Source organism: Episyrphus balteatus, chromosome 2 (genome assembly GCF_945859705.1).
Source record: "Episyrphus balteatus chromosome 2, idEpiBalt1.1, whole genome shotgun sequence".
In the NCBI taxonomy this organism is placed as follows: Eukaryota; Metazoa; Arthropoda; class Insecta; order Diptera; family Syrphidae; genus Episyrphus; species Episyrphus balteatus.
The window spans coordinates 28,043,686-28,058,569 of NC_079135.1; the positions used below are offsets into that span (position 1 = coordinate 28,043,686).

At 33.5% G+C, this 14,884-nt stretch overlaps 1 protein-coding gene across 1 annotated transcript; it reads right to left on the reverse strand.

Moving 5' to 3' along the window:
* Positions 1-3,588: 3,588 nt before the first annotated feature.
* Positions 3,589-13,033, reverse strand: LOC129912574 (DEAD-box ATP-dependent RNA helicase CshA-like). The gene is made up of 3 exons (XM_055990883.1): positions 12,669-13,033; positions 12,424-12,597; positions 3,589-5,876 (listed from the first exon to the last, which is right to left on the reverse strand). The coding sequence occupies exons 1-3, from the start codon at positions 12,850-12,852 to the stop codon at positions 3,739-3,741; spliced, it is 2,496 nt and encodes an 831-aa protein (XP_055846858.1). The 5' UTR covers positions 12,853-13,033; the 3' UTR covers positions 3,589-3,738.
* Positions 13,034-14,884: the final 1,851 nt, after the last annotated feature.

The window sequence follows — 14,884 nt, forward strand, 5'->3', positions numbered from 1 at the left end:
TTAAAGGCTTGGCCACAACCGGAGGGTATGCGGTATAGCGGTAACGATATTTGTACTAAAAAAATTCCACACCTGAACGTTGATGTGTCAGTTTGGAATTTTTTTCATACAAGTACCCTCACCGCTACCCGTACCGCTACCGCATACCCTCCGGTGTGGCCAAGCCTTAAGGCTTGGCCACACCGGAGGGTACATGCGGGAGCGGTACGGGTAATTGTATGAAATAAATTTCAAACTGACATATTAACGTTCAGATGTGGAATTTTTTTCATACAATTACCCGTACCGCTACCGCATGTACCCTTTGGTGTGGCCAAGCCTTTAATTTTTTTTTATCGAATTCAATTCACTTTGTTTCTGTTCGTGAATTTGGTGCCTTTTTCAATGAATCTGCAATTTTTTGACAAAATATTATCAAAACTTATATTTTTATTGTTTTGTCGATAAAAGATGAATAAAAATAATCATTTTTATCAAAAAACAAAACCGACTTCCATGGATCAAAACCGGGGTTTATGGTTTTTCTAATAGTTTCTATGGCCAGAACTGAACGAAGTTGAAATGGGACCACATTGCAGCCCCCAGCTTTCCAATACAAAAAGAATTATCAAAATTGGTTCACTCAATCCAAAGTTATGAGGTAACAAAAAAAAAAAAAAAAAAAAAAAACAGACGAATTGAATACCTCCTCCTTTTTGGAAGTCGGTAAAAAAAATTGAAACAATTTTCCAGCCCCCTCCAAATTTTTTTCTGGATACGCCACTGTTCATAACATAATATCATATACAAAAAAGTCATCACCACCAACATAATTAAAGTGTTGTTCCTGCCTGTTTTATAAATTCTAAAGAAAAACAAATTGTCTAGGTTTAATTTTAACCGCCTCTTAAACGCTTCTTATTTTTGAGTTTCACGTGAATCGAAAATCGAATAGCAGAATAGGGTCGATAAGGTAAGATTTTTCAACTAAATTAGTTGCGGTTTATGAAAGAAGTTGTTTTTTTCTTTCAAATTCAATCTTCTCAATATCTCTTGTCTTTTCTGAGATATTTAAGTATACGTTTAATTATATCTTACTATAAGGAAAATGATTTTTAAAAATTCATATATCTTTCTCCCAAGAACAAAAGTATACTTCTCTAATGGATTTTAGTGTGCTGATTTTAAATCCGAATTCAAAAAATTTCGGTCAGCTCTCGTTTTTGATTTTGTCATCCTTTAATGCGTATATTTCAAAATCCTGACGTGAATTCAAACTCGGCACATCAAAAACCATAAGAAAAGTATACTTTTGTTCCTAGGAGAAACAAATCTGAAGCTTTAAAATGCAGTTTATCGAATGGTTTATCACAAAAAGGTATTTCTAAATAGAAAAATAGCATAAAAATTTCCAAACACAAAATGGATTTAATTATAGTTTTCTTTACATATTTGATTTTTTTTTAATATAACGGGCGTTGAGATTTTACATTCCCCTTAACTAAGATGCTTTTGTTCATGTGGGATTAACTAAAAACTGCAGGATTTCCATATTTTTGCTGTTTTTGTAAATAATTTGTATCTTAAAATGTGTGTAAACTTAAATTTATAAATTAAAATTTGGTGTCATATTATAGATCATGTAATGAGAAATAAGTCCTCCAAATTTGAGCTGAATACGAATAACAGTTTTATTTTTGTACAAGATCAGCCGAATCTAAAAGGGTTATTTTCTACAAACTGGTCATATTTTTCAAAAATCATTTAAAAAAAATTGGTACGTGTTAGACCTTTTTTTATTTAAATTTAGCTCTGATTTTTCAATCGTCAGTTAGACTATGAGAAGAATAAATGTCAATATAAAAAACTTTTATTCCTACGAATAAGCTCTATCTGAGGTTTATCTGACTATTGAAAAATTGGCCCTTAATAGAAAAAGAAGTTTTTGGATTATTGCCAAGCTAATTCGCATTAAATTAAATTCCATTCATACTTAAAATTAAACTTTAATGAAACCTATGGAGTTTTACTTAGGGCCAATTTTTCAAAAATCAGATAAACCTCAGATAGAGCTTATTCCTAGGAATATCTATTTTTTTTATATTGACCTTATTTGTTTGGTAGTCTAACTGATTTAGATATAAACAGATATTATTATCATTTTACAATCATAAAATTGATACTCGTTGATATAAAATTAATTCGTAAAATAAATGTCTTTCGAGGTCTGGCTTATTAAAATAATTTCTAAAATCTAAGCTCTTTTTATGTTTAATGCTTTATTTAAAATATTTTTCGATGCGCTGTTATTTTGTTGCTCGCATTTTTTTAATATTCTGAATACCTATTAACAAAGTTACAAGTCAAAAATTACATTATCAAAATTTTTAAAAAACCTCCAAGAAAAGATTGTTCAAAATTCTAATGTTGTAGGTACAAATTTTTTCTGTATCGCCAAAAATACAAAATTTATTAATATTTTTTTGCCAAAAAATATCGCTTTTGTACCAAAAATGTAGCAAATGAAAAATAATAAAAAAAAAAAAAAATAAATGATGAATTTTAAATGCTTAAATACTCACAATTTTATAGTGATAAATTATTAATTTTGAGAAAATCTTTCAAGTCTTATATGGGTGATGGGGCTAGTAGTTAAACCCGATATTTAACTTGAGTTTTGCAAGGGATTTGAATAATTTTTCTACAAAACTAGTTTGCAAAACTGTTCAATGATACATACTTTATAAATGTGAATCAAAATCTCATTTTTGAAAAAAAAAAAAAACAAAATGGATATAGCGAGTTTTGCTTTTCATCGTCTTAGTTAAATTTTGGGTTTTCGCAGGGATTAAAATACAACTAGACTCAACTTGTGGTGTCATTTCGATAATCGCAGTGGATAATCGTCGACACGTTCAAAGACTCAGCACAATTCAATTATTGTCTTATTGCACTTTGATTGACCCAATACAATATCTAGAAGATGATACCGAATGGTCAATCAAAGTAAACAACACAACTAAAGTGTGCTGAGTTCAATGCACGACGATTTACTCTGGTAGGTATTGAAGGAGGCATAACAGTAGTCTTGTCTTACAAGGGAAAATCAATGTGCTCTAGAAACGACAATATGTGTTAAATTAGAAATTGAAGGTCGCAATACCCTCCGCTCTACACCCTTCTTTCCTATAAATCAATAATTGATTCGCTTGAATTTTCGCGTCCAGAGCGAGTCGTTTAAGCATATACGACTTACTTTATAATGAAACTGACAAGTTTTCAGTACTTGGTATGTGTGTAAACGATGATCGGTTTTTTATTAAAGGTGCAGGAAATTTTTTACGCCTTCTAATTTGGCTTCAATTTCTAAAGCCTAGATCTTGCATTCATTATAAAAGAACAGTTTTGTTTAAGGTTTTGAACCAAAAAGTGTTTGAATGGATATAGATGGCTCTAATGGTTTGTTACAATAACAGAGCAACCTGTTGAAACATAAATTAATAGAAATGTTGTTTTTTTTTTTAATTACCTCCACTCCAAATTATTTTGATCCGCCCTGAAACTTCTAAATTCTCTTTGTAGATCTTCAAAAATTTACTATAAAACCAATTTAAAATGTGTTAAGTAATAATAATTTATTTCAATTCAACTTTATCTTCAGTTTTAAACGCGCGCATTCCAAATTATCTTCTTATAAAAAGATTTTTGACAAGTTATGTTAATTAAGTGAGCAGATTTATTCTCATAGAACTCGACACTCTATCCAGTTCCTCGTACAAACGACGAAAAGTTAACATAATCCCTTACGAGTGTCATTTGATTCCAGTACATATTAACCCATCGATTATAGGCTTCCTGATAATCACGGGTAGCATCTTCATCATAATTCTCGCTATTCTCTTCTTCTGACTCTTCAACATCCACCTCCTCATCGCTATCTTGAAAATAATCAATATCATCTTCTTCTTCATAATTCCAATGATTCCTTTCTGCATAATAAACTTCATCATCATCATAATCAGTGAAATACGATGCCGATTCATCACCATAAGATGATTCATCCTCTAATTCACTGGTAACAATACCCGAAGTACCACCCGATATGATATTCTCATCAAATCCACTACTACCACGTTCAGTGTCATCTGAGTAAACACTATTTGATCTTTCACTCAAAGTTGGAGATCTCTCTGGCGGAGCTGGAATCAGTACTTGTGGTATCTCTTCTGGTGGATTAATATTTGCCGGTGATGGGAAATGCTTCACCTGGGCATCGGGATCATCTGTGACATCACACTGTTGGCTGGTGTTTAAATCTTGACTGGATGCATCTAATGCTGATGGAGTTGCCACAGAAAGAATAAATGTGGCCTTGTCAATGTCTACATCTGCACAAGTGGCTTGACTCACCGATGGACTTTCCTCATTGAAATTCTCATAATCCGAGTAAATGTCTTTCTTGATGTTTCGAACTGGTTCCTTTGAATTTATGAGCAAATTCTTAATATCCATCAATTTTTGGGGACTTCGCATCACGTCTTCAACTGATTCTGTGCGGCTGCTGTCAAGAACTTTTTTATATTCCTCAAAGGGATCGATTTTCTTGTCTTTCTCTTTGCGATCCACAAGGAAATCCGTGATATTGGGGATTGAGATCTTCCCACACAACACCGATTGGAAGGGTTTCGACGACGCTTGTTGGACATCCTGTTGGCTACTTCGAAGGATATCACTATCAGCCGCAATACTACTGGCATCGTCAATAGTATTTGATGACGGCAACTTCTGTGAGGAACTCTGCTTCGACTCGGGTGTAAGTTTATGTAGATTTTCGGGCTTATGAGGAACTAGCTCAAGTAAGCCCATAGCAGCTTCTCTAAGATCAACCTGGAACGTTTTGGTGTCTATGGAATGGGTGAAATTGTTGTCAACAACGTTCTCTTTGTCTCCACCATCGTCGGCTCCCCAACGAACTTCGGGATCACCAAAACAACCATATTGAGCAAAATCACGATCAAAATTCGAGAAATCCCAGAAATCCCGATCGATATCTAATTCCGGGAAACGTAGAATATTCATTCCAGTTCCAATTTTGTCCCGAATATTTGTAAATAACTCGCGATCCTTGTCGGAGGCAATAAAACTGATGGCAATTCCATGGGAACCAAAGCGTCCGGCGCGTCCAATGCGATGCAGATAGGTGACAACATCTGTGGGTAGTTCCAAATTAATGACAAGATTTGCATTTTCCGAGTCTATGCCTCGGGCCATGAGATCTGTGCACACCATAATGCGTGTTTTGAATTCTCGAAATTTCTTAAACATCTCAAGACGGGTCTTTTGGTCTTGAGCCCCTGAAATCAATTCACAGGGCCAGCCTTCTCGCTCGAGGCAATTTTTGTAAGATTCAGCTCGAGATTGGGAGCCAGTAAAAAGCAAGCACTGCTTGAATGGGATCATTCCAAAGATCTTTCTAAGGGCATCGAGTTTACGGTTCATCTCGAGAATACTTGTTTTCTGTTCGGGGATTTCATAGACAAACTGTTTTATACCCACAAGGAGTGTGGCTCGGTTCTCTGTGGAGACTAGCAACGGATTCTTCATCATTTTAGCCAAATCCTTGTCTAAATCATTGCAGAATGTTGCACTGCAGGCGATTGTCTGTTTCCTGGAGGGTAGAAACTGGCGAATAACGGCAAGATCTTGTCGGAAGGACTGTGAATACATTTTGTCTGCCTCGTCGATTACTAGGAGGCGTATTTTTGATGTATTTAGAACTTCGTTGTTGATTAGATGTAAGACGCGACCAGGAGTACCGACAATAGCTTTGGCTCCTTGAAGATTTTTGCGGTCTTCAGTGATAACCATGCCACCGATGACACTTATGGCACGAAAACCTAATAAAATCCAAGGTCATTTGAAATAAATATCGAGTCTAAAAGTTATTGTGGCTTAAAAGATAGAACGGCAACTTAGGCGACAATAATTGATAACGTTTTCTCTATGCAGGAGGGGCAATTTTCTAAAATTGACTCATAAGAAGACTTCAAAAGCCAGAATGTACACTTAATTCTAATTTTTTAATCAATTTATTTCAATAAATAAAAAATTGTTATATTTTCGAATGATCGATTTCATTGTCAAAATTTGTGGAAACAAAAGAAACAAAAAACATCGAATATTATTTTTGTCAAGACTTCAATACAAAATTGATCAATGTAAAGTAAACTGCCTTTATTTATCCCTAATACTGAAAACCATTTGTTCCTTCTAGTTTTTGAAAAATTGAAAATTAAAAAACTACCTTTTTATTTGTATTTTTTGGCTGTGCTTACGTAAACATAATGCTTGCAAGCAATTCTGATCAAGACTAATAATTATTTGTGAATTTACATGTAGCTTGTAAATTATCAGTAAATTTCTGTTTCATATAGAATTCAAATATACTACAAGTAGTATCGTAAACTTGAAACTACATCAATGTATTTTATGGTTAGATCACAAAAATGGCACTAAATAATCAAGCATTATAATCAAGAATCCACAGAAATTATTCGGTGTGAGTCGTGTCCCTTATTGGAGGTTATTTGGTATTGAAATTGTAATTACAATGCAGTTCATTAAATTTTAAAATGCCAAAAAGTGGTTGGGAATTAAATCAATTGTGTGCTTTTAGTACTAAATTGTATGGAGAACAAAATTTTAAAATGCATTTTTCTCGAAATCAGTTGGAATGGACTTGTGGTATTTTTCCCCTGGACCCTTCATATACATTTTTTATGCAGTAGGACAAATACTGGCTTTATGATTATACAAAATTTGTGCTTAAATGTCCTATATCCAATGAAGTTATATTTTTCACACAAAATAATTGTTCGTTAGTCCCCATATTAGCTCCTCTTTGAAAGAGGCGAAATACTCAAATTTTGAAGTCATTGCCAAAAGTATCGTTGCTTAATGCTTAATGCTAAATTGCTAATGTAACCATCTCTAATGAAAAAAAAGAAGGACGTCATCCATATGCTTCCGATATGCATAACAGCGAATATGTCCAATTTTATAAGGCTGTTTTATAAATTGACTAAAAGACAATATAAATATAAGAATTGCGTTTTTTTAATGTTTTTTTTTTTTTATCTTAACTCATCGAGAATAAAGTACCTTTAATTTATTTTTAACTTTATAAACACGTTTATTTTATTTTCGTTTATTTTTCAAACTCAAATAAAGAATGTATTGAGTTTTGATTTCAATAAAAATATTTGGTTTTCTAATTTTTGTGTCCTATATCCAATACAAATTCCACTGGAGAAAACATTTGTCTGTAACTGTATGGACAGGTGTCCTATGTCTATTTTACAACTTTTTTTTTTAAACTCAATTAAATCAATATTGAAAAACCATAACATGCTAATTGCTTTATGTATGGATGGGAAAATAGCTAATCTTTCAAAAAACATACAAACCACTTTCAAGTTTAAAAATGCTTTCCTGAAAAGTTAAGTTTTTGACTCATAGGACAAATAAGAACTCACGTGACGATCTTGCGAAACAATTTTAAATTATTTTTTCACAAATATTCATCATAATACATATTTCGTTTCTCGCTGCTGCTACAGAATACTTCATGCCTGATTCACAATATTGCAAGACGACGATACGAGATCGAGACGAGGTTTACCTTGACGATTTTAAAAATTTCCAAACAATGAAAATATATGAAATTTCAAAAAAAAAAATTTTGAAAAAAAAGACGCACGAGACGACGATTCTTAAAAAATGTTTCATATATTAACTGGTAGACCAGAATGTGTGTCTGTGGCTTGTGTCTTGTGTCGCTGTCAAAGTTAAAAAGTATGAAATTAGTATATTGGTGCCAGAATACGTAGCTGTGGCTGTGGCAAGGAAATTCGCTGTGGTACAAGTCGAGTCGACTTTTACTTCAAGCTACAAGCGCAATGACTTTTGACGTTTCTAATGTGGTTGCTCAGTTAATATTATTTTTTTTTTCAAGGCAATTGACATTTTAGTGCGCCACATAATTCTGTTCATCTTTTCTACATTTTGAGCGATTTTATTTGACATCTTGTACCACGGCGTTTTTCTTTGCCACAAGCGAATTTCCATTCTGTTCAGCCAGTAAGGCTTGGCCGCACTGGAGGGTATGCGGTAGCGGTACGGGTAGCGGTGAGGGTACTTGTATGAACAAAATTCCAAACTGACACATCAACGTACAGGTGTGGAATTATTTTAGTACAAATATCGTTACCGCTATACCGCATACCCTCCGGTGTGGCCAAGCCTTTATTATTATGTTTAAAGGAGCTTATATCGATAAAACTTTTCGTAACTTAAAAAGTCGTATTAGTCTAGTGAACAAGGTTGTTGCCTTTTAATCCTACCTGGTAGACCAGAATGTGTGTCTGTGGCTTGTGTCTTGTGTCGCTGTCAAATTTAAAAAGTATGAAATTAGTATATTGGTGCCAGAATACGTAGCTGTGGCTGTGGCAAGGAAATTCGCTGTGGTACAAGTCGAGTCGACTTTTACTTCAAGCTACAAGCGCAATGACTTTTGACGTTTCTAATGTGGTTGCTCAGTTAATATTATTTTTTTTTCAAGGCAATTGACATTTTAGTGCGCCACATAATTCTGTTCATCTTTTCTACATTTTGAGCGATTTTATTTGACATCTTGTACCACGGCGTTTTTCTTTGCCACAAGCGAATTTCCATTCTGTTCAGCCAGTACCGCTCCAGGTTCAAATCCCAATAAAATTTGAGATTGTTTTTTTTTTTTTGCTTACATTATTTTAATAAAAATTAATTTAATTTGTCAAAAAAATCGCAGCATTGTGAACTGCCTAACGATTTTAAAACCAGTTTTGTATAAATGAAAAACGCTGGGAAAATCGCAACGCTCTCGTCTCGTTGTCTCGCAATATTGTAAATCAGGCATCAGTCAAAGCGTCATTTGACCTTGCGCGCAGAGGCATTGTCATTTTTTATTTCATGGATCGATAGGAGTATATATTAAAAAGGCTTAAACACAATTTCTCACCACCTGATCATTGATTTTAGCGGACTTATTCACAAAAATGCATTTTTTTTTTGATATTTTGCTTCTAAGCGAATATTTTATGTCGAATTCCAATGAACCAAAAATTCGATCTGCAGTCGACTTTTTTCTTTTCTGAGACTGATTTACACAGATTTTCACACGCACTACAATTTTTCCAAATGCAAAACGTCAAATCATACAAAAATTTTGTAAAGAAATGAAGAACCAGAGCCAATTTGTGTTTATTTGTGAAATATAAATCATTTTTAGTGAACAAAATAAATACATTTTACGTTGCTTTGTACTTACTATGAAGTTTTGTATATTCTTTTGTTTTTCATCGGTCACTTGGACACAAATACATTCACAAAAAGAGATCGCTACCTCTTTTGATTTCCTAAACAGCCAAAAAGTATCGACTTTTAGCGATTTTAGTAGCGACTGCAATTGGTTGAAAGGAATTCGACTCTAGCTCCAGTATGTCGTAGACCAGGCATGTCAAACTCAATGGTTACGAGGGGCCAAAACAGCGAGTTAAAAATTGTATGGGCCGCAGATAAAAACTAGCAAACATTTTTATAAAACAAATTTATAAAAGAAAAAACAGGAAGAATGATAACATTAAAGTTTTAAATTGACCATTTTTTCTCAGACCAAGTTTAGTTAGGCTGAAACTTATAGGTAACTCATTCTTCTTAATGACTGAAGTAACTATGGTCGTATCGACATGTACATACCTTATCCCTACTTTGACAATCGCGATTTGGAACCCACAACGAATCACACTAAAAATCGCTTGGCTCTTTTTTCATATTATTCGGCATTTATTCTATGTTACGGAAAAAAAAACGAAGTAAATCAAGAGAACTTTTCTTTCAAAGACATAATTCTGCAAGCCTTTTTTATATTTAGTTTTTAAGTTTAGATTTTTTTGTGGAGTATTTTTGATCGACGGGACGCACGATTGAAATTAACTTAAATTTGACATATTGCATGTAGGAAAGTTAAATCCTCGTTTTTCTTTTGATGTCCCAAAAGAGGTAAGTTTCATTTGAATGCTATAACTTGGTTACATGTTCGTTATATTATGAATTTTTCTTGTAGTTTTAAGTTTTGCTACATCTAGGTATCTTGGTTTATAAACTCTGCCACAATTCCAACAATATCTGTATGCTGGTGTAAAGATATTTATCATCAAAAACTAAAAAAATTCCCAAGACCCAGAATCGTTTGGTAGCTTAAACCTTAAATCAGAACATTCGTCTATAATTCACTTCAATAAATTACAGAACTTACCCCGATTTAAGCCACGGGATCTAACAAAATTTGTGATTTTGTTTTTAGGCACATGTTCAATATTTATTTGTTAATTAGAAAGAAAAGGAGGTGAATGTATGTCGAAAGCTGTGGACACAAAATCTAAATCATTAAAATCAACTCAAAATTATTAAAAATATTGACTGGGCCGCAAAGTTACCCGTTGTGGGCCGCAAGTTTGACATGCCTGTCGTAGACCAAAAACTGAACAAACGATGTCTTCCTTATAAGATTTTCTATCGTTTAAATGCAATTTCATTGATTAAAGAAAGTTCGAATATTTCTTTATTTTCGTTTTATTTTAGTTATACTTTATAGTTTTTAAAAAGCAAAATAATTTGAATTTGAAACAGAAAACTACAACTATATATCTATTTTATTTCTGCTTGTAAATCCAAGTCCAAAAGTACAACACTAACGGCCAATTTCTTCACAAAAGTCCTAAGTCAGCTTAGTACCCGGTCTAGCTAGACCAGGTCCTAGCACTAGTACTCGGTCCTAAGGAAAAGTTATGACCCGAGGATTTCTTCACATATATAGGACCTGATCTAAATTTACAACGCAGTCCTAAGATTTAATACGTATAAAATTGGTCTAACTGTCATTCTGACAATATTTTGATGTTTAAAATAATTAATTTTGATATTTGAAATAATTTATTTTCAAAAAAATCTAAAAACAAAGGTGGTCAAACGTAACAACGGCCAACAAGCAAAACAAATTCGATTCATTTATCAAGAAATTTCACAGTCAAGAATTAATTCCTGAGTGCTGAATTGTGTGATCTGGGTAATGTAAACAATTCTGAAATACAGGTCACCAAAAACGAGGAAGGTTTCATACAAGTACTCGAGATTTAAACGGAACGCAGACCCATATTAAGTTAACGACACTTTCGGATACACATTTGTACCTACATAATGATTATAATGTACCAACCTACATAAAAAATTTATTTCAATAAAAAGAATAATTTAAAAGAACGCAGTCCTTATATTGTCTTTTTTTACTAAAATGCAACTCGCAATATTTTATCATGACTTATAGGCAAGTCCGAGGTATTAGCAAAAGTGTAAATGATTTCCAGGTCGAGAAATTTAAAGATCATCTTTCCTGACTTGGCAGATCGAACTTTTTTACTTTTGTACTTCTTCATCAAGAAGTGTTCTCTTGCCCATTCTTCCCGTTCCGGCATTGCATTCGTCATTTCAAGTGTTTTGGGTAAATTTTAAAAAATCGTTCCAATCATTAAAATTAACAAAAAAAAACTTTTCAAACGAAACAATACCCAAGAAATTAATAAATCTGGCAGATTTCTCTTAAAAAGAATAAAATTCATTGCTTTTTTTCAAGGACTAACCGCTGGACTACCGATTTTGAGGTCCTAACAAATTACGAGTCCTAACTAATATTCGGTACCAATTTGACAGTACTAGGGCTTAGTACTTTTGTGAAGAAATAACTTGGTACCGATTTGAGTACTAACAATTGGTATAATAACCAGGGGTCGAATTACAGCACACGATTACGATCATACGTTAACGTTTTGACTATTTCTGTCTCTATTTAATTATTAGAAAACAATAGGGACACATAGCAACCATTCGTTAACGAACGTATGCCGTAATTCGACCCCAGGTACTAGTCGATTTTGAGGATCTAGCTAGGACCAGGTCCTAACTAGTACTCGGTCCTAAACTGACAGTTTTAGGACTTAGTACTTGGGTGAAGAAATGAGTTGATACCGATTTGAGTACTAACTTTAGGACTAGGACCGGTATTAGCGTTAGGACTCTGTGAAGAAATTGGCCGTAAGTTTTATAAAATAGCACCAATTTATTTATCTATTTTAACGTCAGAGGATTTATCCCCTCTTGATACAATCGAATTAATTCTTAGATAGTACTTTTTAGATATATTTTTTTAGAAAATTACCCTTCCTACCTAAACGGGGGGGAGATGGACCCCCTCTAATTTTAAAAAAATAATTCTATTGAACCCCTCTACAAAAAAAAAAAAATGTTATCAATTCTTGTCGCCTAAGATATCGTACCCTTTCCGTGACTTACCGTGACAATACTTTCCCACTTGGTTGAGGACATATTCGGTTTGTACGGCTATTTCACGTGTTGGAACCAAAACTAACGATTGTGGTTCTCGAATTTCACTCTGGTAGGCGTCCAAGATGATTGTGCAAAATATTAATGTTTTCCCGGTACCAGATTTGGATTGAACAAGAAGATCTGTGATAAAATTCCAACAAATAAGTGTAAACAACTTTTAATGAATTTAATCTTAAGTCAGCCACACTTACCCATTCCAGATTTTCCAATTGGTATAGCTGCTGCTTGAATAACAGTTGGATAAACAAATCCAGCGGCATCGAGTCCCTTGCGAATGGGATCGGCTAAAAGCATTTTGCTAAAAGGCGATACACTTTTCAGACGAACATCGTCTGTACGCTCTTTGGCGTCAATATTGTGCGCCACAGATTCCATCTGTGTGGCTATAATTGAATTCTTTTTGGTATTTTTTTTTTGGAAAATTTGATTGTAATTTGTAAAGAATTTTTCTTATTTTCTTTTGATTTTTTATTTGTTTGCACGGGAGAAAAGAAAAAAAAATGCAAATTTCCGAAATAAAATGCGACTGATGTTTATGGTTGACAGTTATATTTTTGACACATGGAGTGAAAAGAAATAGAAAAAAAAAGACAAATAACAGTGCAAGACAGGGTGGTTCATTTTTTTCACGGCGAATTGGTAGATTTTCAAATCCATTATGGGCTTTTAAGTCTAGTACGCAGCTGAAGCGAAACGAAATTTTCCATACCTACAAAATTTCGTAAACGAAATCTTAAATGAAATTAAATTTGTTTTGTTTTGCTTTAAAACTTATTTTCTGATGTTTTTTTTTTTTTCCTTTGCTGTAATACCCAATGGTATTTTTTCGTTAACATGTTGGCTGTTGACTTTGGAGACTAGAAAAATTTTCATTTCGAGTAGGTATTTTTTCAAGTCAGAAAAAACTACAGAAAATATCTTTTTTACACAAGACATAAATAAATTAAAAGTGGCAAAGTACTACTAGTAGTTTACTAGCGATTTTCAATGGACCGCACTTTCAACGAATTAAATATAAATATTACCTACTCGGAAAGAAGAGCATAAGTAGATGATAGTACTAGATTTACCAAAAACATCTACTATTAGCCCCGTTCCATTGAAGGTGGTAGTTTACTCATGAGTAGATCTAGTACTAGAATTTACACATGATCTTCTACTCGAGGAGATGTGTAGAGGAATGTGTAGTTGTTGTACTAGTTTTCTACTCACGAGTAAACTACCACCTCCAATGGAACAGCAACAGGGCTATTAGTAGAATTGGGCTTTTAAGCAATCTGTCTTTGTCTTTTTCCTTTCTATCATAACTGTTTATTAAAGAAGTACAAGAAAAAACCAACCAATCAAATCAAATCAATTCTGAGGAAAACAAAAGTATACATGCATAATACACGCCACTTTTCCTCAAAATTGAAATGTCAAAAGTTTTTTTTCTGTTTTTTTTTTTTTTTCTTCGACACTGACGTTTGGCCCAATACCACTTCTAATGAAACAGGGCTAACAAATGAGTGGAAAATCTCCAACTTTTCCATAGAGCTGTACTGAAAAACGAAAAGCAAAACAATTTTTTTTTTGTCATTCTTCTGCACACCTCGGGCAATTGCTTGTGTGCGAAAAAGAAGTGGAGACTTTTCAATTTCGCTGACCGAACAGCGTTCTGCAAAACGAAAAGCACAACATAACTTTTCGTTTACGATTTCGTTGTGCTATTTTTGTATAGGATTTTTCGTTTCGCATCAGCTAACAATTTTACTTCCGAATTTTGAAGCCAAATTGCTATCTGTACCTTTAAGGCTTGGCCACACCGGAGGGTATAAGGTAGCGGTACGGGTAGCGGTAACGATATTTGTATTAAAAAATTCCACATCTGAACGTTGATGTGTCAGTTTGGAATTTTGTTCATACAAGTACCGTTACCGCTACCCGTACCGCTACCGTATACCCTCTGGTGTGGCCAAGCCTTTAATGTTCCTTTACCGCACATCTGCGCTGCGGTAAGAAATAAATAGTAAATGCTTATAAAACTGTTCTTTATAGGCGCGATTGAGAACTTTCTATAAACATACTTTAATGAGGATGAGAAGTATTTGATTTTTATTCAAACTCAAATTCTTAAGTATACCTACTTAATTATTTATTTTAAATATTTATTTATTTTATTTAAATTATTTATTTTATGTTAAATACATAGGCCCTTATGGCGAGTGTCGTTTTGCCTAGCGGTAGAAGACTTTTGTCAATTGTCGATCATCGAAAATGGATGATATAATGAATGATATATTTTGTTTTTTTTTTGTACTTCGATATTTTTCGTTTCCAACTTTACTATCGACTCAAATCAAGTTCATAGCACACAATAGCAAATTATATTGTCAAAAGAGCAAAAGAGATATGTACACAATTGCAA